General features: G+C 37.0%; 1 protein-coding gene across 1 annotated transcript in view; it reads right to left on the bottom strand.

Annotated features, from left to right (window-relative positions):
• Positions 1 to 1,497: 1,497 nt before the first annotated feature.
• LOC149167705 (uncharacterized) overlaps positions 1,498 to 26,274 on the bottom strand; it is a 42,317-nt gene continuing 17,540 nt past the window's right edge. Inside the window, exons 3-5 of the mRNA XM_089430567.1 lie at positions 5,899 to 6,859; positions 5,679 to 5,781; positions 1,498 to 1,576 (exon numbers count right to left, since the gene is read on the bottom strand). Coding sequence (XP_089286693.1) covers positions 1,498 to 1,576; positions 5,679 to 5,781; positions 5,899 to 6,859 — 1,143 coding nt within the window. The remainder of the gene's footprint in view (positions 1,577 to 5,678; positions 5,782 to 5,898; positions 6,860 to 26,274) is intronic.

The raw sequence follows: 26,274 nt of genomic DNA, 5'->3' as shown, positions 1-26,274 counted from the left end.
CCATGTATGAACCTTCTGCAATATTCTATGAATGTTGGCCTTGTCAAAATAGCCTAAGCCTAAACCTTGTAAAATACTTCAAAGTGCTATCATGTATTTGCCTAAAATTGTTTTGCTGGATTTGGAATGGTGAGTAAATTGAGTTCCACAAAGCATGGCAGTCCGGGCAACATATTGCATTTTGCATCTTGGCATGGCTTTGTGGTCTCCACCATCTCAACCATGTGGTAAACTAATTCGTGGATACTGTGTTTCAGTTTATTACTTTTCTTCTTATTATATCAACACATTTCCTATGGGAGCTCACATCCACCTAGCTTGAATTATGGCAACCCATTTTGAGCTCATATGCAGGAGTGGAGAGCAGTTACATGTTAGTTGTGGGTTTCACTGTCATACCCTTGTTTTATGCCATAGTATGCCCAATGTTTACATCGATGTGTATGGTTAGAATAACCTATCTGTGTTAGTTGCTCTGGGTCCTGTTCATTTGAAGTTATTGCAGCCGGTTTGTTAAACATTATGCATAATTGCAGCCATTGCTGCCTTGATAAGGGATGTGTGCATGTTTTCTGCCTCACTGGGTTTCTGTCATTCATACAATCTGTGCTGTAAAAGTTTTTGTGTAGTGTGCTGAATTCCTGTGTTGTTCATGATTTTCCATTTCCCTTCTAATTTTCCTTGTTTTGCTCTGTTGGCTGTTTTGAAAATGCTCAAGCATGAACTAATTTATATTGCTGGAGGGTTTTTGCATTCAGTGAAGCTGCTTTTATTGGCAGAAATATAAAAGCTTGTTGTATGGCATTGTTCCTTAGTGATCAAATTTGACTTGGTCTTTCATGTGTCCCACTGATGTATTGTTGTAATGGTCAACCTTTTATGTGGTCTAAGGGCCTAAATGGTTATAAACTTATATGATTTATTGAGACATTGATTGTAGGTTGGCCTTGAAGGCCACCCTAGAGTTTGTGACTAGTGATCCATTGTGTCCTTTTCATAAATGGGACATTGAGTGATAAAGGGTTTCATAAATTGTTCCATCATATGTGTCTTAAATTGGTCACTAGTCCTGTAAGATGTTGGAGTGAGACAGGCTCAGCATGGGAGAATGGATGTTATTGACATGGGGCATGTCTCTGAGTGGACACACTAGTCACATTGTTATGGACAATTGGTGTTAATGAGCACTGTAGCTTTAGAGTGGGTCTTTCCAAGTCCTTAGATTTCCCACTATAAATTGGTCTCTTATGTGATGTGGTATGCGACTTCTTGATGCTTTTGTTGGGATATGGTTGCCCTCATGGTATGCACTAGACAAATGCTTGGTTAAATACTAGGACATGGTTGTGCTTAAGACAATGTTAATCGGTTAAGATGTGGTAGAGAGACTATAGCCTTCATTGTAGTTAGGGTTTAAGATTGTGTACAATTCCATATTTTTTAAACTTGTTTCCAAGAGTCCTAGGCATTTATTCTCTAATATATAGGGGACATTGCCTATGAACTCAATTGCTCATACTTGAGCATTGAGGGAGCAAGCCGTCTTGGAGTTTGAGTAAAAGAGGGATGAGAAATCCTGAGAAAGAAAGAAAGAATCAACACAGTACAGGCAGAAAGGACAGTGCACAAGAAACCCAACTAGGACAAGAATTAGGTTCCCATTGAATAGTTCCAACTCAGATAGAGGGTAGTGTGACATGTAGAGAAAAGAGGTGATCATAAAATATGTTGATAGTAAAAGCAAGCATTGGATCGAGGACAGGAGCTTCTTTCATATTTCCTATTGGATGTATAGGACAAGACACTTGTTGACAGAAGGCAAGGACACAACAGATGACAAATCAAGGCCTAAGTTTGTGGAGGACATGTCTTATCAAGTGGACATGGTGTAGGGAGAGGACAAAGGACACTGACAATGGTTTCTCTAGAGGACACGTCCCATTTAATTTTTGCTTTCAGGTGGGATAGGACTTTCACCTATATCATCTACTAGGATGGAAGAATAAGCATGGCCTCGCAGAAGACCAAAAATTGTTGCAACAATGGTGACACAAATGAATGGTAAATGTCCAAGAACTTGGACAACAGTGGAAACTTCATGCATCCTTATTGAAAGGAAGAAGTAATACAATGGAAAAAGGTAAGGCAAAGAGGGTGAGACATCTAACCAAGGTAGTGAACAAGGTAGCAGAGGATAAAGGGACCAGGGGCATCACTTAGTTGTGAATCTAGAAGAGAGAGAAAGGGTGTAAGAATTATAACGATAAAGTGAGAGAGATTGAGTTAGTTCAAGGTGTTGGAAAGAGAGAGATCGAGACAGCTGGAAGAATTAGAAAGATAGAGAGAATGAACGCTAGAAGGAGACAGAAACAAAGAAAGGGACATAGAGAAGCAAAAGGACAGAGAACAAAGAGTGGGACAGAGCATGTTGCAAAGGTAGAAATCTAAGTTACCAGGATTCGGATACGGATACGGATCCGGATCCGGATCCGGATCCGGATTCGCTAGTTTTTTGAAATTCCAGGATCCGGATACGGCAAAGATACGGCAAGTACAAAAAATATAATAATATTAAAAATATAATAAAATTAATAATAGACACAAAATCATCCATTTATATATATATATATATATATTAAAGCTAAATCATTGTCATTCATTTTGTGCTTTTACCATATATTCAAGTTCATCTTTAATTATCTCTTCAAATTAACAAATTGTTGTTTTGTTAAGTTTGAATTCATAAAACACCATCATTAGTTTATGCCCACACACCTATATTTTAAGATTATTAAGACAAAATTAAATTTAAAATTATATCTATATATCAATACGTATATTTAAATTTGTATAAATTTTATATATCATTTTAAATTTTAAATTAATTAATAAAAATTAGAAAAAAATATATTTTAAAATAAAAAATATATGCTCAAATTCCAATCTATAAGTCAAAACTAAATTATAAATAAAAAGCAATATAATTTAAAAAATACATACCTATATTTTAAGTTTATTAAGACAAAACTAAACTTAAAAAAAAAATATATATATATATATATATATATTTGAAATTTGTATAAATTTTATATATGTAAATTTTTATAAAGATTCATAGCATACAAACTCGTGAAGTAAGATACAAACGACTACCTTTCCTGAAGTTTGACTTTTCAGATAGAATGGTGGCTGCGGACTTTTGCGAAGTAACTTTGGCTGTGAAATTTTAGTACGTTAACGCTGTGTAATGAACAGAGGGCGCATACTAACTCTTTTCTCGACCGTGAAGGGCAGCGTTAGTGCTTTAACGCATTGTCCATCACCACTATGGAGCGTTAAGCCAAAATTGGTGCAAGGAAAGGTGACTAACGCCTTTCTCGTCTGGCTGCATAGCGTTAATACGCTCTGGTTTGACTCCTCGATAACATTAATCTACAAAAAAAAAAATCTTCAACGCAGACTTCGCAGCCACGTGCCGGTTCTTGGGCGTATTTACGCGGATCCGGATCCGAATCCGGATCAGATCCGTGGATCCGTGGATCCTGTACCCCAGAGGGCCGGATCCGGTAACTTAGGTAGAAATCCATAGAGGAACTGACAAAGAAGTCTACGGAGTTCCTTGAGGAGTCTATGTAGAAATTACAGGCGCTTGTCCCCAGATTCAGACAGAGTATAGGTCCTGGTATGACATAGATAGTTCAGGTGAAGATGGAGATGTCTACTTTAGCAGAAAGAGGATGAAGTCTATAGATTTAATCCAAAGTCCCACTTAGGAAGTATGAATGGCGATGATCAGTTGTGCACCTCATATGTCATATGAACGAGTAAATCCAATCAACAAATTGTCATATTTTAAAGGGTCCTTACATGGAAATGCTTTGTTTTGGTACTGGAAAACAGATGCGTAGTACCCCGTCTAGATTTCGGATGATGTTGTCTTCAAGTTTAAGGAGACATGGGCATTTTCAAATTTGAAGTGTTCCTTTTTACACATTTATGTAGTTGAAGAACATTAAATAGAAGAATCAGAGACAGTGGTCAAACACAACAGATAAATTAGGCGTTGAGTTAGTCGAGTTTTCAAGACCCAGAGGATGAGAAGAACAATCGGTTTATATTGGAGGGTTGAATTGGAGTATTCAAACAAATTTCCATACAACAATGCCATGAATGTATAGGAAAGTAGTAAATGTGGCAATTTAAATGGACGGAGATTCACCATGGACAAGGAAGCCAAGAAGGATTAGTGGGAACAAACATTTCAGAGGATGGAGTATGTGTTGAAGAAGATGACAGAAGCTAGCAAACATGGAGACTGACCCTAGGTCATGCAAAAGAAAAGAAGGGAATACAAGCCAAGAAAGAGGGATGAGACTTTGTCTCACATAAGATGAACAAGTACAACTATTGTAGGAATTTTAATACTGTAGATCATGGTTGCATCAGTTGCCTGGAGAATTTAAGACATCAATGCAAATTTGGAAGGATGAAGGAATATCATGGATAAAGTGATTAGAATGTGTTTAATATATAGGCTAATCTTGGTGAGTAGTTAGACGATGTGTGTCAAAATGCCTTACGACTACAAGGACAAGCTAATGGCAATGTGTATTGCGTGGGGGAGGCAAGCATGTACATACGATTTCTATGGGATGTGGGGATAGTGCGCATAATTACATTTATTATACTATTGTTAATTGTCCAATATGTATGCACTGCCCACCAGGAGATCACGAGCAATGTTTTACAAAACGGACTCGGATTCGGACTCGGCCGAGGATCGACTCGGACTCGGACTCGGAAACGGCAATGACTCGGCCGGCTCGATTTCAATGACTCGGTCGTTGTAAAAAATACATTAAATATTTATTTTTTTTATAAAAAAACATAATTTTAAATATTTTAAACATAATTTTAAAGATTTTCATTCAAGTTTCCAAACACACAACATTATAATATACATGGAAGACAACATATGATCAAAGTAGGCTCATGAACCAATCCATTATATCAAAATGGTACGGTGTACCCAATGGCAATAGTAAATACATAGTCAACTGTAGTCTGTCATACATGATCAAAGACTCAAGAGTCAAAACAAAATACAAATAACCAAGGAGGCTAGTAGCTACTGGCTACTGCCAGAGGAGCCAAGATCATCTCGACCAATCTCTGGATCATCATCATCAGAGCCAGACAAGGGGCCCCATGGCTCCTCCTCATCATCATCGTCTCCAACTGCAACTGTAGAAGTGGTGCCAGTACCAGTACCACTAGGCTGTGCAGCAGATGCAAGCTGAGATAGAGTACAAATGCGGCTGCGCTTCTGTCGTGGCTGAGCAGAGGAAGGCGAAGCACCTACAACTGGAGTCCTACTAGCTGGCTGTGAGACTGAGGCTGGTGGATTGGGATCTGCATTCAACTGAACACGCTGCAGTGGATCTCCAACATCAATTTCATCAAGATCCTCATCAGGATCAAACTCTGGTAGACGACTCTCCACTACCCAATCTGATGTTGGATCAATGTCTTCCAACACAATGGGATCTGAATCAGGTCTTTTTTTCAGCAATTGGTTCCGTCTGAGCCGAAGGTTGTATTGGACAAAAACTAGATCATTCAACCGTTTTTGCTCCAAACGGTTTCTCTTCTTTGTGTGAATCCTCTCAAAGACAAACCAATTGCGCTCACACCCAGATGCACTGCAAGTTTGACTCAAAATACGAATTGCAAACCTTTGCAATTCAGGGCACTGGCCACCAAAGGCCTCCCACCATTGTGCTGCAAAAAACATAGGAGTGTAATGAATTATGAGTTAGATGAAGGCTGAAGCTCAACAAAATTACAAATTATATCTAACTTGAAATTGAGAAATTGAAAATTGAAATTTTTGTTTACCTGGCTCATCTGCTTCTCTTGCAATCTTTGCTAGGTTCTTCCCAAAGGTACCTGTTGCATTGCTGAAGGATGTGACCTGCTGATGTATCAGTAGCTGATCAGACTCCGATGGGACCATGCGCTCAATGCAATCAACCAGTCCATCTCTGACCTCCCCCCTCAAAGCTCCTGACTCCTTAGCTTTATAATGATACCGTGGGTTCAAAAAATACCCAGCTGCATGTATAGGGCGATGGAGTTGATTGTTCCATCTTTCATCAATGATTGCCCAAATGGGCCCATACTTTGCCACTCTATCCTTGTATGCTGCCTTTATTTGCTCCTTTGCTTGATCCATAGCCTCATAAATGAAGCCCATAGCCAACCTTTCCCCATCCACCAACCGCAACACCTTAACTAGTGGCTCAGCAACCTTCACAATCTCTGTTGCCTTTCTCCAAAAAGTTTCATCATGGACTTTCCTTCTCAATTCTCTGCCTTCTGGTTTGTTAGACCAACTGCTATTATTCCAATCATCACTGGAAAACATCTTTTGCAAGTTTCTATGTTGGGAAAGCATAGATTGCAATGTCAAAAAATGTGTAGCAAATCTAGTGATGGCAGGCCTAATAATATCCTTGCCTCCAGTGTGTTTCCTCATGACACTCAAAACCAGTGTATGATTGTAGATAAATTTTGTTATGCTTTTGGCATTATCTACAGTGTTTCTGACCCAATCTAATTTCCCAATATCCTCAAGCATGAGGTCTATGCAATGTGCAGCGCATGGGGTCCAAAAGATGGTCTTGTGTTTTTCCTCTAACAGTCTACCAACAAGAACATAGTTAGAGGCATTGTCAGTGATGATTTGAACAACATTAGCCACCCCCACACCCTGAATAACCTCATCCAATAGCTGAAACAACAAGTGGCCATCTTTTACCTTATCAGATGCATCAACTGATTTTAAAAACATGGTTCCCTGTGGGCAGAAGACAAGAAAGTTTATGATGGTACGGTTTCTTTGATCAGTCCATCCATCTGACATGATGGTACACCCTGTTCTTGCCCATGATTCCTTGAAATCTTGCAAATACTCATTAATTGATGTAATTTCTTTCTGCAAACGAAACCCCCTTAGCTCTTGCATAGTAGGGCCTTTGAAGCCTTTTCCAGCAGCATGTATGGCCTCAAACATAGGCTCATAATATGGTGAACGAGCAGCATTAAAGGGGATATCAGCATCATACCACCATCTAGCTATGTAGTCACAAGCAGTCTCCCTCAATTCTTTCTTCCAATGGTCATCTAAAGTGGGCTGAGAAAGACCTTTACTAACTTCAGGACCATGTGCATCTGATGGAGAGGAGCCTGAGTGAGTGAAAAAACTTTTGATAGTCCCATCACCCTTCATTCTACCCTTTCCCTTATCTTGAACAGAAGCAAAAGAGGGAGGAACATAACGGAAAGGGTTTGATGCATCAGTTTGAGGGATAGAGGAAGAACCCTCAAACTCATAGTGGGGGTTGGCAGCCATCATTCTTTGTATCTCCCTCTTCCTCCCAATTTCAGCCTGTATCTCTTTTTGCCTAGTCTTCTCTTCTTGAAATTTTTCAAAGCTTTCCAACAAAGTCTTTCTAATCTCCCCAATTTCGGGGGATTTACATGCAGTAATATTGCCTTTAATCCCTGCCAAGTGTTGTTTCAGCCTATGAATCCCCCCAGGACCTGACTTAATTTTCCTATGGCAAAACTTGCAACACATCTCATCATCAACCATTTCAACATATGCCCAAGCAGCATCTTTTGCTCTAGGTGCCATTTTTTGACTAGGAAAACAATCTAAAAATGAAAAAAAAAATAAAAAATTGATTCAATGTTCATTTATTTGACTAAAAACACTCTCTAAGCTATCTTTATATGCACCTAAAATTTAATAAGTAAAAACAGATTTATAGAGGTGGAAAAAAATACCTCCAGGCACAAACTGCCTCCTCAAACTTGCTCCAAAAATCAGCTCCTCAATGCTGCTCCAAATGGCTGCCCAAGAAGCTCCTCACTCCAGCTACAATGCTCCTCCAAGACTCCTCACTGCTGCTCCAAAACAAGCTCAAGAACTGCTCACTAACTCTCAAAGAAGACTCTCACTCAAATGCATAAGACTGCTGTGAGTGAAATGAGAGCATTTGGCTGTCTTAAATAGAGTTTGGGAGGGGGAAATGGACCCCAAATGCATTTAACAAATCACAATAACCTTTTCATGTCCACAAACCCTAACTAACTCAGCTCCAAATCAGCAAAAAAGTATTTTTTTTTTGGTTAAATCGCTGCCCAGCCGGTCTGCTATGACTCGGCCGTTTTTTGACGGGACCCGGCCGGGTTGACCGGGTCAGCTATGACCCGGCCGAGTCATTGGCTGACTCGGCCGGGTCATAGCTGACCCGGTCAACCGAGCCGGGTCAAAGGCCGTTTCAAAATTTTTTTTAATAGCTCGGAACGAAACGGCCGTTTCCGTTTCGGTACGGCCGTTTCGTAAAACACTGATCACGAGACACAGAAGTGCCCCAAGCTAAATAAGATGTTTACAAAGGACTACATGACTAGATAAGTTATAAAGGAGTTGAATTAGAAAGAGGCTTTTGTATCCACAAAAGTTTCAACCTCGAGGTTATGGAACCAAGGAATTGGAAGCCAAAGAGCCACAAAGTGATGATGTTAAGGTGGACTATAGGAAGTAGAGAGAGGTCTTGGAGGAAGCACTGAAAGCTATAACATGTATGTGAGGTTGTAGGGAGAAAAGACTTAGAATTGATTGAAGTACCATCACAAGATCATACATGACATACAAGGGTGGGACAAGGCAAGTGTTGAAAAAGCTAGCTAAGGAAAGTAATGAAGATCTATGATTTCTTAGGATGTCTTTTGGAGGTACATGAAGATGAGTTATTAAAGGCCGACATAACACAAGTAATATTAGTGCATTTTCAATGAAGATTTGAGAGTTCCAGCTACAGCTACAACTACAACTACAGTAATTGGTCAAAGGAAATTAATATGTAGTGGACATGGGTGCTGAAACTAATATCATTTCCATGATATTTTGGGAAGAAGTTTTGAGTATACCTCCTTTGCAAAATAGTAACACTTGTATAAGGGTCATTGACCATTATACTTGTAAGCTTGTGGGAAAGCTAACAATTGTGAAACATATTGCTATGGAATAAAGACCACAATGACGTTTGAAATTGCTACTGAATGCATATAGAGTGCAATAAGTGATTGTCCCATTGAACAAGAAGAAGAAGCTAGTATAAGAAATTGAGACAAATGCCATCAATCGAGAAGGTGAATTAGTTGGGTTGGGGATAGATATAGACAATCTATATTTGGTGTAGAAGGAATGCACGTATAGTCCAAATGAGAAAAGATTTCTACATGTGCACGTGTAACTAGGGGAGGACTCTAATAAGGTAATTGAAGAATGTTCCCACAAAAATCATGAGATATATCCTGGTTATGTGAAGAATTTGTGTTGAATTTTTATAGTTAAGGTGGAATCTCTAGTTGTCTTAGAGGATCCTTTAGGTACCCCACAAGATAGGCTTAAGTTGTTAAAACTCAAGTCATATGAAGGAATTTTAGGATGGGAAGGTTCTAATATGACATTTGAGGTAGTGTGAAACAACAACGGAACAGTTACCCCTTGAGTACAAGTGAAACTATTTCCAACACTTTGGGAAAATTAGCGCACCTCATTGAGGAAAAATGCACAATCTCATGAGACAAGATGAAGACATTTTTTCTAAATAGTTTCAAATAATGGAAGGTTATAATCACTTTTGATATTATGTCATAGTATGTTTGTCTCACCTATCCATGTTGATGGACATTAAGTAGCAAGCAATGAGAGGACATGGAGATCTTGAGGAGTCAATTGTCCATGCCATGGTAGGATTGATCGATGGATTGTTGTACCCCTAGCACTATGATCAAGTGCTAAAGAGACAAGTTGGAAATTGGATAGAGATCTGATAGAGGTTTAGGAGAGTGTTGGACCTAGGGGTATGATAGGACAATTCGACTCTAGATGTGGTATTGCATAGATTTTGTTCAACAACGTTTAGAGAGGGACACTGTGAAGATGGTCTTCCACATTTCAGCAAGAGAGGATGACATTATCCTAGAGAGTTGTGGAAAGGAATAGTATAGAAACAGGGAGAAGACAAGAAACATGTGTAATAATAGAAGTTGTGTGGGACACAAGATAAGGAAAATAATCTTTGTGAAGGTGAGGAATTGAGGTATGTTGAAATTGGTGATTATTGGGTGGATAGAGTTGTTGCTAAAGCAATTTTGCTCTATAAATTATTTGTAGATATCTTCATGTACAATTATCATGATGTCAAAGGAATTTCAAAGGAGTATGTTGAATGAAGGATTGAGCTACAACTAGATGTGAGATCACTGATATAGAGGCTACATAAGATGAATTGGAAGTATAAGGAAAAAGCTGAAGATGAATTAAAGAAATTATTAGATGTTATCTTTGATCTACCTGATTAGAAAAATGTTTGGGTGTCCCTAGTAGTGGTTGACAAGGAAAAGAATTGTAAGCTTCAAATTTGTGTGGATTTGTGGGGCTTGAATCAAGTGACTATTAGAGGTCCATTCTTATACACATTCACGAAGAAGGTTCATGAAGTAGTATCCTATTAGGAAAATTTCTCATTCTTGTAGGGTTACTCCAAGGACAATCAATTGTCCATTTCGGCGAAGGATCATCAACTTACTATGTTTAAGACTAGATAGGGTGCTTATGCATATAGAAGGAAGCCTTTCGGTGTTATGAATGCACTAGCATGTTTGTCAAGGATGATTATAAACATTTTTAGAGACTTCATCCTGTTGAAATATGTAACTACGTTTGGTCTTCATAATGATGTATGTACTCTTGATATTTTATATTTGATATAAATGAAAAAGAAGAAAAAAAAATATTATTATTATGATTTTTATAAGCATGGGTTTCATGCTCAAGTTAAGTGGTCTTTTTAGGTCAAGCATGTTCTTCATGCTTCTAGGGTTTGTCAAGTCAAAAGAATTAATGTCATGAGTCAAAGAAGTCATTGTCATATTTGTAAGACCTTATTGGGCAACTTGTAACAAGAAAGTTTTTTTGTTTCCTATTTTTTTTGTCGAAAGTGTCAAAGTAACCCTCCAAGACCAAGTCGGCTTGTCCAGGAGAAGTTGGCCCAGTGAACGGTGATTCGACCCCACCAGCAGCATATAAATAGGACTTCGACCTCATTTGGGAGACACACACATAAGTTCGCTTTGAAGAAGAAGGAAGAGTGAAAGGCAAGAAATCAAGAAGCAAGTCAAGGAAACAAAGTGCAAACCCTAGCGAAGAAGAACAAGACAAAATTTTGATCATTCTAGCTCACACGTGCGAGGAAATCTAGGGTTTCTGTGATGTTGCAGGTTCGAGATATTACAAGTCGAGTTGCAGGGTTGAGAGCCCAATTGGAGCTATTTTGAAGAAGTTTGACTCTTGTTGACATTGTTGACTTGGGCTTGGTTGAAGGAACATTTGTTGGAAGATTGACTTGGTGCTTGGAGGGTATCTTGGTCAAAGGTCTTGAGTCTTGGAATTCTCATTTGAATTGTGTCCATAAGAAGAGAAGATATTCTTTTGGGTTTTCCTCTCTTGGAGAGGATTTGGCCTTGGATTGTAGCCTACATCTTGTGTTCATTTGTCTTTGATAATCTTCATGTTTTTGGTAGTTGTTAGATGATAAAGAACATAATAATAATAAGCAGAAGAAGAATGTAATCAAAGAAGTAAAGAACATCATAAGAAACTATCAAGTTAAGAGAAATCACCTTAATTAGCTGCCATATTGATTTCTCAACACATCCTCTAATCCTTAGAAGGGTACATGGAAGATTGGGCATTGCTCAACTATTTGAATCATCACCTATCAAACCCAAGACAAATGTTGACTAGGTGTAGAAAATAGTTGTCTTCATAGTGTTTTGGGAAGTCATTGGTACATATCATTTGAGGGTTGGAATGATGGTGGACCTAGAAAAGGTGAATGCTGTTAAGGATTTGGAGTTTTCAACAAATCCTTTGAAGGTAAAATCTTTTCTTAGTCACAGTATATAATAGGAATTTTGTCAAATGTTATGCAAGTATTGTGAATCCCATAGAGACATTTTTGAAGGAAACAACATTTGAGTGGAAAATTGAGTGACAATTTTCCCTTTTAGACACTGTAGGTCAAAATTCCTTATGCACCTATCCCAAGATTCCCTAATTTGAATGAAACTTTTCATGTCCATGTTGTTGCTTCATGCATTGCGATTAGAGTTGTCGTAGCACAACCAAAGGAAGGGTGTATACCATCTGATTTTTTATGCTAGTGGAAAGCTATCACTAAAGGAGAGGAACTAGACAACCATTTAGAGAGAACTACTTAGTGTGATTTATGCATTATAGAAGTTTTTTTTCCAATTGACATATATTGGGGGAACCACCTAGGCACTTCCGAATGTGGTCCACAAGGTGTATAAACATATGTGCATTAATTATCCTCCATAAAGCATCAATGGGTCTCCATGAGTGATATGCCCTATCACGTGTGAAAAGTGTAGAAAGGTATGCAAGAACGAAGTCAACAAGGAACTTCTTCCCATGTGTGAACTCAAAATAGGTTGCTCCACTACGAATATATAGAAAAATGTGCAGGTGCCTTCAGTAAGTGGAGTGCTTGATATACAAGACAAGTCAAAGGTTTTGGGACCTTCAACAACTTTCCAAAATAGAAAGATCTGTCTTGGGGATGCAACCACTTTCTCAATAAATAAATAAATATGCTCCAAGGTGGTTACAACTCCTCAAAACTTGTGCAATGAAGGAGTTAATGACCATTAACAATATAATAGTCAATGCTTAACTAAACCCTCATAGGTGCACCCTAAAGAAGTGTGCCAAACTCTTCACACTTGTGAACAGGAAGAGGGCACCACACAAAGAAGAGAAATTGGTTAACCATATGTCAAACATAACCACTAGGGCATGGGCACCCTCATAACTACCTCCTAGCACAAGTCCTAATGTACAACAATCCTCTGAAAATAGTATCCACCATGCTATAGATCCATGTGCAGCCCAACAAATTGTAGGACCAAGGGGATGGCCCCTCTAGTCAAATAAAATAATATTGAAATAATACAATCTGCCTCAACATGTGTGCCAGTGAAGAGGTGCTCTTCATCAAAGTGTTGTACCATGCAACATAAAGTTGTTCTCCTAGTAGAGCTCCCAATATGGTACCAATATAATAATAAAACATAAGGTCTACCTAGGCTTGAACCTAGCGCACACCACCAACAAGAGATAAATACATCAATAATAATACATCACGGGCCTTATAAAAGGCTAGATCAGCAAGGAAAAATATGTAGTACCACCAAGTCCAACTCAAACTTATTAAATAAACATCAATAAGGGTACTTACATCATCAAATGACATCGTCCCTAGGGGATGCCTAATATTACAATGCTATATCATCTAGGAAAATCCCACCAAGAAAACATGTATGACCACACCACATCAACATCACAGGAGGAGGCCTAAGAAAGTGCTAACTCCAAACATCAATTATTTTCTTATCATACACTCAACAAAGGGGACCATGTAGAACACTTCCTAATACCATCAATAATTTAACATCACCATCATGCTCTTACACTAGGATGCTCCAAGAAGATTATAACGCATGAAGTAGCAAGCATCCATATGTCAACATAGTGATCATCATGAAGGTAACATCAAACCACAAGATGACCATAACCATGAACATACACCATAGAGAGATTAAGCTCCTCCACCAAAGTTAGCATCAAATAACCAGCATCAACAGATGAAAAGGCCCATGAAGGTGTATCCAGCCACATGCCATCCAAAAGCTTGAAAGTTACCAACAGCAAGCTCCATCTATGTGTTGAATATGACAATGTGAAACCTCATACAATAGGAACTGTAACACACCCAATGGGTTAGTCATTATGCCAGTTAAGATAACAACCTCCCAGGTAGGTGTGCCATGCTATCACTCAAACCAAGATCAAGGATTACCCAAACTAAGCCATCCATATGTGCATTGAATATCTGCAAAGAATAAAGAGATCTAGTGCTCTCCTAGCTAAGATGAAAACACTTTTGCAGCAACCCCAAAAGCTAATGCTTGGGGTGGATAGAATTTTGAGGAGACATGCCCTGGTAACTCCTGAATCTGCCCCTTTGAAAAATCGCCAAAAAAGAATGATTTTCTAAAGGTCATTGAAAGGTAGTCTAGGGATGGTGCCTCTGTTGTTGACACAATGGCCTCTCACATTACAATTAGTGCATTTTCTATTGAAGGGTGTCCCGATAATGTCTTCTGATGTTCAATAAATCTCTGCTATGAATTTTTTTGCGATTGAGCTCTTGTAGTACTGATCAAAATAAAGGATTTTTAGGTTTTTCAAGTGATTTTATGCATGATTACCTAGTGCCTGCCTCTACTGGGCATGCAGTAATAATGTTTAGAAACACAATGTTTGGGAGAAGAAAAGATCTAAAAATATCCATTGTTGAATAGGGACGCTGACCAACTGCTATTGAACAACTTATGCAAAGAGACATTCAGCAGTGCAATGACAAATAAAGAATCTATTTAAATACTCACTTCAGATCTGAATCACACTGCTAAAGGGAAGCACCTAGTTAAAGAATCTATAAACAATCACAAGAAACTCTAAGGAAAACTTAGTAATACCAACTAACAATTTTATCAATCATCGTCATTTGACCACAGCGGAATAACTCAACTCCCATCCTTTCACCAGCAAGGAACTTTGGGGGTTATGAAATCACAACTTTAATCGCTATTTGCTTCAGCTCCTAGGAGATAAAATCTACTGTAAAGGGTTAAGGCAATTTGTCCTTTGAAGCTCTAGATTGTAATCTTGTAATCAATCTGAAATGGGGAAGAGAACGAAGTAAAGAGACAGCCAACCAAGAACTGAAGGGGAAAGCAAATCAACAACTAACCAATTGAATAGGGCCGTTAGGATCTAAAAAAAACCATTCTTTATTGCTGAACATTTATTTATCTTTGTGCTTCAGTTCCCTCGCCCTAAAATAGCCATAATCTAAAAGTGTCGTCATATTTTATGCACAAATGCATCCCCCTTTTTCTAAATGTCAACAGGAACCATATCCTTAAAAAAATTATACAACATATTCTTTTCTCAAAGCAGTGCCCTCCCTTCTAAAATATCAGCAATAGATTCCTTACAAAAAACAACAGTGTTTCATACATAGAAGAGTCCTTTTGCCAAAAATAGCAGCAGCCTTATCATCCTCTCTCCTCAAAAGAAGTGCTCTCCGCCAGAAATAGCAGCCATTTTTTTCTAAATATATAAAGTGCAGATCTCCAAGAACAACAATGTGCATCCCCAAAATCAGTGCCTTCTTCCATCTTTATTTTCACAAAGTCCTGGGTACAAAATACCAGCCTGTGGCTTATCTGGATGCAATCAAAATAGGTGCTTAACTCAGGCACTGGACTGAACTGAAGTGCAACATTGAATTGAACATATCCTCAAGTAAGCCAGGGCCTCATTTCCATGCAGCACACTGATCCTGATGGTTCTCTAAGAGCAGGGTGCTAGGGTTAGTGCTGAACTTATCTTCATGCAGGTGCTGAAGTAAGGCTTATCATCATGCAAGCACTAAACTGAATATGTTTTATCATGCAAGCACTGAACTGAAGATGTTGTCTTCCAGTTCTCTGCTATTTCACTGCTTCTCTCTTTTTTACCCCCTTCTCATAAAGCTGCCTACCTTGAAGCACATTCCAGGTATAGATCTTGTCAAATACTGGCCACGGAAAGTGCATATACGTTAGAACATTGCATATACAGGCTCAATTATCTCTGCATAAATCTCAAATAGCTATTGCTGACTGAACATCTTGAAGACTCATGCCACCCCATTGATGATGTTTTGCAGCAGAAATAACCAAACAGAAATTACTTGTAATCATCCCATCTTTGCATTTCAATTCTGCTTTTGAATGCTAGTCTAAAGATTTTTGGTTGGTACTGATTGCTTTTCCCCATTTAATTGAAGTTGGCTAATAGCCAAGTGGTGTTTGCAAGCAAGCCTTTATTTTCTCTACTTTCAATAGGTCTTTCACTACCTTCGATAATTCCACTGGTGCTGCTGCTCATAACTTAGGTTCAGATTTGCTAGTTTCCAAGCAAAGTTTCTAACCAGACATTTCAGCAGCTTGTTTCTGATCTATTTGTCACCTTTGAAGCACCTGAATCAGTTGTAAATGTCATCCAGTTAGGACCCAAATTTGTAAATGCCATCTGGTCAGGACTCAACTATGCAATAACTTCATCCTGATTTTCCAAATTCTAGGTGGTGTGCACCATGTACCCTTATGCAGTAGACCAAGAGAATTCGATCTATTGATTTTGGTTACAGATGACTAATCAATGAAGAATGTGTCCTCTGTTGATCTAACAAAGGGAGAAACATGAAGGCAAGCTTCTGCTGTTCTCTATAGATTTCATTGATAAAGGCCTGTATATGAAAATAATAACTATCTTTCTCAGTAGTTCATCAAATAGCATTATAGAACTGTACTTACAGAAGCAGTAAGTGTTTTTCTTTGCATCATCAACTGTCTTCAAACAATGCACTATCGTGCTTAAGTTAATTATTTTATCATTCAAGGAATCAAATCAGCAAACTTAATTTCACACATTGGTCTAAACTGCTTAATCCCGAATGCTTTAATCTCAACTTCAGATCTGAGTTACTTGAATTTCAACAATTGTCAACTTTTTCAACCTCAAAATTTCAAATTCTCATTGAATATTGCAACAGAAAACTACATAATCATACTACATCTTTCCCCAGAGAACACACAACAAAGCAACAAATAGCCATTGCTGGAATCAACATTTAAGCTAGACATGAGAAAGAGACAATGCAAGGAATGTATAGAAGCATAAGGACAAAAATGATAGATCAGGACAAGAGTCTCAATGATCTGTAAACTGTCATGGGTATTCACCTGGAACAATTCGTCACAATAGATCTTATAATATCATGAAATCTTATACTATGCAAATTGATGTTTCCTTAGATCCAAAATTGTATCTTTGCTTGAATTTTATGAAATAACTAAAATAGAAAAATGAAAGAACATGCACAAATATACACCATCCACACAAATGAACACAAGATTTATATTGTGAAATCCAATACAAACTAGAAGGTGAGGTCTATCCTCTTCGATGGAGACTATTTTTTGACATTGTGTCCTCTCTCTCCTTTGTTATGCTTGCAAAATACCACTCTTAAATGTTTTGCTTAGCTATGGAACAAGATACAATGCTAAAGAATGAAACCTTTTTTCTCTTGGTGGCTCAATATTTAACATAGCTTAATAACCATCTAGGGGTAGGGTTTTGACTTCATTAACCCTTAATGGAGATAATGTTTTGAACTTTCTAGAATCTTATTGAAAGTCCACCACACATGGCTAGCCCCCCTTGTGGGAGTAATGGGGGATGATGTGGTATGTACTTGTACCATGGTGGTCAACAAGGTAGGTCAACTTGCGGGAGACATAACTTTTGCATACAAGCTCTCATTGAAGTGATTTTTGCATCGTTGAAAAGATCTCAGTGTGTACATTGACCTCAAAAATGTCATTTGATGCCTCGAAATGGATACAAAATGTTTTAGACTTAATGCCTCAAGATGGCTTCGGAAGGTTTTAGACCCCTATTTTCGAAACTAGGACCTGACACCGAAATGAGCCTTGCATGCCAATTCCTCTGATTTTCCCACCCAAAGAGTAGCAAACTAGATGACAAATTGTATGATGATTCAATTTGGATCAAATCTCCCTATTTAAGGAGGTTTTTGATCCCAAAAGCTTTACTGAATGAAGTCAGGGAAATTTTCTTCTACCTTCTCCTTGGAGTACCATATTGCTTTTCTTGGAAGTTGTCCTTTCAACCCAATCCGCAAAAGGTTGTGTTGACCTTGTCTTGTAGTTCTAGACTTATTTTAGAAAATTGTGTTTTTTGCCAACTTTTCCTGAGCATTTGGTGCTAAGTCCTTTATGGCAGGTAGGACCTACTCATGATCCAACATGGAAGGCTCATAAAGTTTCAAATTCTTCATATTCATTAGTGAGTAAATGTGTATGGGGGTAGATTGAGTGTGTAGGAGTTATCTCCTACCTTCTCCAATTACTCAAAAAGGGCCATACTGTAGAGCCTTGATCTTCTTACTAGGACCCTGTAGTATTTCCTTGTTTAGTTGTTACCAAACTATGTCTCTCACTTTCAGTGACTTCTCGGTTCTATGTTGAGCATGTTTGACCTTAATACTTTTTTTTACGATTTCTTCATTGACTCTTATAAATTGATTCACCTACTCTTTTCAACAAACGTCTTTTCTCTCAATGTTTCTCCTATGATGTTTTCCCTCACTTCTTGCTGTCCATATGCAACATCCAAGGGTGAAGGTGGAAAACACCCAAAAAGAGTTTCAAAAGGGGACTTACGAGTATAATTGTTGATTACTATGTTATAAGAGTGTTGAACATAGATCATATTCATCTTAGGTCTTTAGATGCTTCTTATTGTAACCCCTCAAAATCTACACCAACCCATCTCTATGTGGATGGAATGGTGTAGATATTTTCAATTTGTTGTCCAATTTCTCCTAAAGTGTAGTCCAACATGCACTAAGGAATCTGGTATTCCTCTCCAAGATGATGCTCCCCGATATCCCAAAGTGCACCCAGACTTGTTCAAAAATATGTTTGATGCTTCCTATCCTTTGATGGTACTTTTACAGGGCATAAAAATGCAAACCTTGTTGAGCTTAACCAATACCTTAAATAAATAGTCACTTCCCTTTTGAGTTGCTAATAAACCACCCACAAAATCCAAGGAAATGCTTTCTAATACAACAAATTATGCATCCTCTAGTATGCCATGCTATACATTCTTTCATTATGGGTGCCAATACACATTTTTGTAAATTAATCAATTATTCTCACAACACCAAAATTTCCTACAATGTTGGAGGTGTGAGCCCCTCTAATGAGTTGTAGTCTTTCACCTTATGAACACAAAGCTTGTCTAGCTTGTAGAGTAACTCAATTTGGAGATGATACTCAGTTGTATTATCACCTTCTTCTACATGAATTTGGCCTTCCGACATCATGGGTAGAAGGTTCCATGAGCATAAGAGTTCCCAAACCTATAATCTCATATGTGTCCTTGACAACATGCATGGCCACCTATTAGAGTTTCCCTTCTTATACTTGATGACTAGATGAAATTGCTATAATTTAAAGATCCATCCACTTGTAATGTCTGGTTTGAAGCTTATAGTGGGACTCTAGTGTGTGGATGATGGTCGTCTTTCCCATTAAATACTTTTTCCACTTAACAACACACATTAGGGAATATAGTTCCTTATCATAGGCAACAAACTTGAAACCTATCTTAATGGAAACCACTCTTATTTTTTTATCCATATTGACATTCAAAGTAGAAGCAAAGTTTGATATGCCATCTTATGACAAACACATTCATGGTGAAAAATGCAACAGTTAGTTTGAATAGTTGGAATACTTTGGTATCCAAGGATAATAAGACAAGAAAAAGCTTTATTTTTCTTGTTTGCTAGATGACTAATCATACATTTATGTCGTGGGAAATTCATATGCAATCCTTGAAGCAACAAAAGAAACCTTCACCAATTTCTTAGGAGGAGTTTAAAACTGGTTAAGGTAATTTTTTAATTCTAAATATGAGGAAGGTGATAGTATCTTTGCTAAGGTAATAGAAAAAATGTCCAAGATTGAACCACTTAGATTTCAAGGAGGAGGATTGATAGCTATTTGATGAAATAGTTGGGAGGCTTACATGAATATATTTGAAAGGCACTAGCCTTTGTTGAAGAAAACAATCTTAATGATGCTTGCCACAAGTTTGTATTCATTAAAGTTAAGAGCAAGAAACCAATAGACTTAAGTAGTTGATAAAGCCTAGAAAGGAAATCAATATTAGAAATCCTCAAAGTGGATGAAAAAGAAGAAGACTTCTAAAACTACATGGCCTAAGGACCACAATGCTAACCATTGCAATGACCATGATGTTGATGGTTTGACTAAGGGGAAATGTTGGAAATTACATATATAGTTGCGACCTAAGAATAAGAAGAAGACATTGAAGAAGGTTCTCACCAATGTCGAAGGATAAGAGTTGGAATGTGAATTAGATCTTCATGATAAGATTGGTTGCATGAGCATATTGAAATCACCAATCAAAGAAGAGAGTTGAAGAAACTCAATGCTAAAAGAGTACCTTTTCTACATCTAGGTCCATATCAAGATGATGCTGTTTACAACATTAATTGACCAACATAGGCAAAATAATTTAATTTTGGAAGCCTTAGCATAGAAATTAGGATAGGAGACCCACCAGGATTAGTTACTAGGGATCTGAGTGTGTCTTATTTATTAATGGGACATTGTGTGAGAAAGGGTTCCATAATTTGTCATGTGATGTGCATGCCTAAGGTTGATTGCTTATACCTTTGAGATGTTGGAGTGACACTAGGTTAGTGTGGGACAATGAACACTATTGACAAGGAAGTGGCATATGTCACTGAGTGAATAGACTAGTCACGTGGTTAAGCACTGTAATTGACCATTAGTGTTAGTGAGAATTATGGCTATAAAGCATTTTTTCCTAGTACTTGGGTTTTCCACTATAATCTGCTCTCCTATATGATGTATTATACCACATACTTGTGCTTTTGTTAGGACATAGTTACTTTCATAACATGCACCAAACAAATTCCAAATGTCAATGAGTTAAGCTCTCAATATTAATGAGTTACCATGATTGTGCTCAATGTCAATGAATTAGTTCTGATAAATAGACTATAGCCTTTATTGTAATTAGGGTTTAATAATATGTACAATTCCATACTTTTAAATGTTGGAACTAAGTTTCTTTGGCTTTTACTGTCAGATCTTTTTGGGAGTATTGGCCATGAACTTGCCACTTCTTTTTGAATATCGAGGGAGTGAGTTGTCATGAGGTCGAATTGGAGTTTGACTGCAAGAGGTATGAGAAATGTTGAGTATAAAGGGATGAAGCAATGTAGGAAAAATGGACAAGACAACACACGAGAAAGCTAATGGGGACAAGGATTGAGTTTCCATTGAACAACTCTAAATCATATAGAGGAGGACATGACTTGAAGATGACAAAGGTGAGTAAAGAAAACACAAACAAATAAAACATGGTTTGGATTGATGATAGGTGCCCCTTCTAATTTCTAGTTGAATTCAAGATAAGGGACCCATCAATAACAATGCTTGGGACAAAGAAATATCGAAGGACAAATTGTAGCCCAAGTTGGTGGAGGAAATGCCTTATTAATGTAGGACATGGTGTAGTGGAGTACATAAGGCATCGAAAGGGATTTTTATGAAGGATGCATGTCTTATTTCATTTTTTCTTTTGAGCGTGGTAATTTTTTTTGCAAGGGAATCCCTTGGATGGATGGACAAGCATGGCCCCACAGAAGACCATAAATTGTTAGGACAATGAGGACATAAATGAAGTGAAAATATCCAAGAACTTAGACAATGATTGGACGTGCAATGTGACCCCATTTGAAGGAGGAAGGAATGTAATAGGGAGAAGGTAAAGATAAGGAGGGTGAGACATCTAATCAAGGTATCAATGGATAACAGACCATGGTCATCCCTTGACCATGAATCTAGAAGCAAGGGAAAGCAATAAAGAGAATGAGAAAGAGTGAGATTGAGACAATTTGAGGATTGAGAAAGTGATATTACTAATACAATTGGAAAATCTAGAAAGGCAGACAAAAAAAAATGCGAGAAATAAAAGAAAAAGAAAAGGAAAGAGAAAGAGAGTGTAGGATGTATAGAAACATAAGGACAAAAATGATAGAGATTAGGAGGAGTGTCATTGATTTGTAAGCTTTCATGGAAATTCACTTGGAACAATTCATCACAATAGATCTTATAATATTATGAAACCTTGGACAGTGAGAATTAATGTTTCATTAGATCCCAAATTAATTAGCTTTGCTTGCATTTTATGAAATAATTGAAATATGAAAATGAAAGAACATGCACAAGTATACACCATCTACACAAATGAACACAATATTTATCATGGGATATCCAATATAGGAGAAAACCCAACTGGAAGGTGAGCCCTATCCTTTTCTCTGTTTTATTTTAGTTATAACAATGCATGTACAAAGGAATGGTGGAGACTTTACTTTTTGACATTGTGGCCTCTCTTTGCTCTATTATGCTTGGAAAATACCACTCTTAACTATTTTTCTTAGCTATGGAACAAGATACAATGCTAAAGAGTGGAAATCCTTTTCTCTTAGAGGCTCAATATTTAACATAGCTTGACAGCCATCTAGGGGTAGGGTTTTGACTTCATCGACCTTTAATTGTGATAAGGTTTTGGAATTTATAGAATATTCTTGAAATCCCACACATGGCTAGCCCCATATGTGTGAGTAATGAGGGGATGATGTCTCATGTACTTATACCATGGTGGTCAAAAGGGTAGGTCAACTTGCAAGAGGGATAACTTTTGCATACAAGCTCTAGTCGAGGTGATTTTTACATCATTGGAAAGGTCTCAATGTTTAGATGAATGTCGAGAGTGTGGGAACAAGGTCCAAACTTTACAACCTAAAAGATTGTCATTTGATGCCTCAAAATGGCTCCGGAAGGTTTTAAACCCCAATTTTCCAAACTAGGACTTGGTACTAAAATGGGCCTTGCATGTCAATTCCGCCAATTTTTCCACCCAAAAATTAAAAAAATAGATGATGAATTGTATGATGACTCAATTTGGATCATATCTCTCTTTTTAAGGAGGCTTTTGGTCCCAAAAGCTTTATTGAATGAGGTGAGGAAATTTTTCCTCTACCTTCTCCTTAGAGTACCATTTTGCTTTTCTTGGAAGTTGTCCTTTCAACCCAATATGCCAAACATCATGTTGACCCTATCTTGTAGTTCTAGGAATTTTCTACAAAGATGTGTTATATGTTGAGGTTTTTCGTTGCACCAAAACGCGTAGGCATTAGTAAACTTCCAAACCATTATCATTACCCTTTGAGTGGTCCCAGAGTGGTAGTTAGTCCTCTTGATCAATTCCTAATGAGGTGAGTGAAAATCCAACACCCCCCAAAAACACAAATTGAGGAATCGAAATTGGGCCAAGGCTTTGATATCATGTTGAGGTTTTCCATTACACCAAAACCCGCAGGAATTAGTAAACTTACAAACCATTATCATTACCCTTTGAGTGGTCCTAGGGTGGATCCTAGAGTGGTGGTTAGTCCATGTGATCGATTCCCAATGAGGTGAGTGTGAAAATCCAACATTTTATGCCAACTTTCCTTTAGCATTTTGTGTTAAGTCCTTTATGGTAGGTAGGACCTACTGCTCTTGATCCAACAGGGAAGGCTCACTGAGTTTCAAATTCTTCATATTCACTATTGAACAAATTTGCATGGGGATAGGTTGGGTATATATGAGTTATCTCCCACCTTCTCTGATACCACAAAAGTGCCATATTTTAGATCCTTGATCTTCTTGCCAAGACCCTATGGTCTTTCTTTGTTTAGATGTAACCAAAATATGCCTCCCACTTTGAATGACTAGGTTTTGTGTTGATGATGTCTGGCCTTATACTTTTCTTGTGGCTTCTTCATTGACTCTTGTACTTGTAAATGGATTCACCTACTTTTTTCAACAAATTTCTTTGCTCTGAATAGCTTCTCCTATGATGTCTTCCCTTACTCCTTACTATCCCTATGTGGGTGAAGACGACAGAAATCCAAAACAAGCTTCAAAAGGGGACTTACCAATAGACACATGGATTGTTATGTAATAAGAGTGTTGAAAATAGATCATATTTGCATCCCATGTCTTCAGATGTTTTTGATTGTAACCCCTAAAAAGCTACACTAACCCATCTATTTGTGGATGGAATAATGCATATACTTTCAACTTGATGTCCATCTTGTCCTAATGTGTAGTACAAAAGGCATTAAGAAATCTGGCATGCTTGTCCAAGATGATGCTCCTTGATATCCCAAAGTGCACCTAAACCTATTCAAAGAACATGTTTGTTGCTTCTTATCCTTTGAAGGTATTTTTATAGGACATAAGAATGCACATCTTGCTGAACCTATCAACTACCAAAAATAAATAGTTACCTCCCTTCCAATTTTTTGGTAAACCACCCACAAAATATATGGAAATGCTTTCCCAAGGTCATGTGGGTAAAAGTAAGGGATGGTATAGACCTTGATTTTTATTACTAGGCTTGCTAATACAACAAAGTATGCATCCTCTAATATGTCATGCTACATCTTCTTTCATTATGGACCAATACACGACTTTGCAAATTAAGCAATTATCTTCCCAACACCAAAATGTCCTACAACCTTGGAGGTGTGAGCCCCTCTAAAGAGTTGTAGTATCACTTTAGGAACATAGAGCTTGTCTAGCTAGTAAAGTAAACCATTTTGGAGATGATAATCAATCATATCGTCACCTTCTTCTACATGAATTTATCCCTATAACAACATGGGTAAAAGGCTCCATGTGTATAAGAGTTCCCAAATGCCTTAGAGAAATTGGTTTCCCACCTAATATTGTTTCCCTTCTTATACTTGATGACTAGATGAAATTGTTGTAAAGACCCCATCCACTTGTAATGTATTGTTTGTTTAAAATTTACAGTGGGCCTACAAATACTACAATGGCCGGTGATATGTGTGGAATCCATTCTTGTTATCAATTGAATGAATGTGGACTTCTCATTGCAAAATTACTCTCTTATGCCGCTTTACCAGGGTATCAAACAAAGTACAAATTATTTCTGGCGATCATGTGGAGAAGGACAAGAATAAAGAGGAAAACCGTCTCTCCAAAGCTAGATTGGAATTGTACGTAAGCACATATGAAAAACACCAACATGTTTCTTTAGAATATTTTCATAACTATTTGCTCCATATTTGAGCAAATGAACCTTTAAGATTATTTAAATGATTAGTTTACTTTGAAATCCATCACATGTGCAATTTTCTTAAGTATGCGAATGGGAATTTTTTTTGAACAAAATAAATTATTTCGATGAATATATTATATGAACAACTATGAACTCTTCCAGATTAATGCATAGAAATGTCTAATCGACAGGTTTTTGGGATTTTTTATATATCTAACACATAAATATTTTAAGGAAAAATCCATACTTTATTTATGTGAAGAAAAGAAAATTAAAATTGTAAATTTCAATGGTGTTTCAATGACATTCTCTATCTCTACACTCTTAAGGAGTCTTCTGCTAGCTATAAATTTGAAAATTATAATCAATTAGAAGTTGTTTTGTAATCACAATCTTAAAGAAAAAATATTTTAAGAAAAAAGCCATACTTTATTTATGTGAAGAAAAGAAAATTAAAATTGTAAATTTCAATGGTGTTTCAATGACATTCTCTATCTCTACACTCTTAAGGAGTCTTCTGCTAGCTATAAATTTGAAAAATATAATCAATTAGAAGTTGTTTTGTAATCACAATCTTGAAGAAAAAATAAAATATTATATTCATGATTATATTATAATTATTGTTATTATATATATACATATACATATATTGTTGTCTCTTTATATATATATATAAAAATTAGTAGTATTGTCTCCTATCATATATATATGAATTATAATTATAGTTAGTTATATAATAATACTATATTATAATTATTGATATTATATTTGGTATTAGAGTATTATATATATATATATATATATATATATATATATATAAATATAAAGTTATTTATTTATTATATAATATAAAGTATTTTATATTTAATATTTTATATATGTAGAAATTATATTACCAAGATCTTAAATAAAGTAAAGTTTTTATAGAGTTAAATATTGTTAAATAAAAATATGACATATAATTGTTTTTGACTTCTATAGATTCAACTCAATAATTATTGTTGATTCGATTTCTTGAAATTCTATTAGCTTTTGAATTCCAACTCATCATTATAAAGTTTTCATATGAGGCTCATTTTAGACCCCAACTTTACTCTAATTCATGGTAAAATCTTAAAACAAGTGATTAAACAATACGTCAGATATGGCTTTCCACTTCACAAAATAAATTAGAGAATAGGGAAATCCGCCTCCACTCAACGATTTGA

This window comes from Pinus tabuliformis, chromosome 5_1 (genome assembly GCF_031772625.1).
Source record: "Pinus tabuliformis cultivar Carrire ecotype Pingquan chromosome 5_1, CPIR1, whole genome shotgun sequence".
Classification (NCBI taxonomy): Eukaryota; Viridiplantae; Streptophyta; class Pinopsida; order Pinales; family Pinaceae; genus Pinus; species Pinus tabuliformis.
The sequence above is the reverse complement of the archived record's forward strand: the minus strand, read 5'-3'. Positions and strand labels throughout refer to the sequence as shown.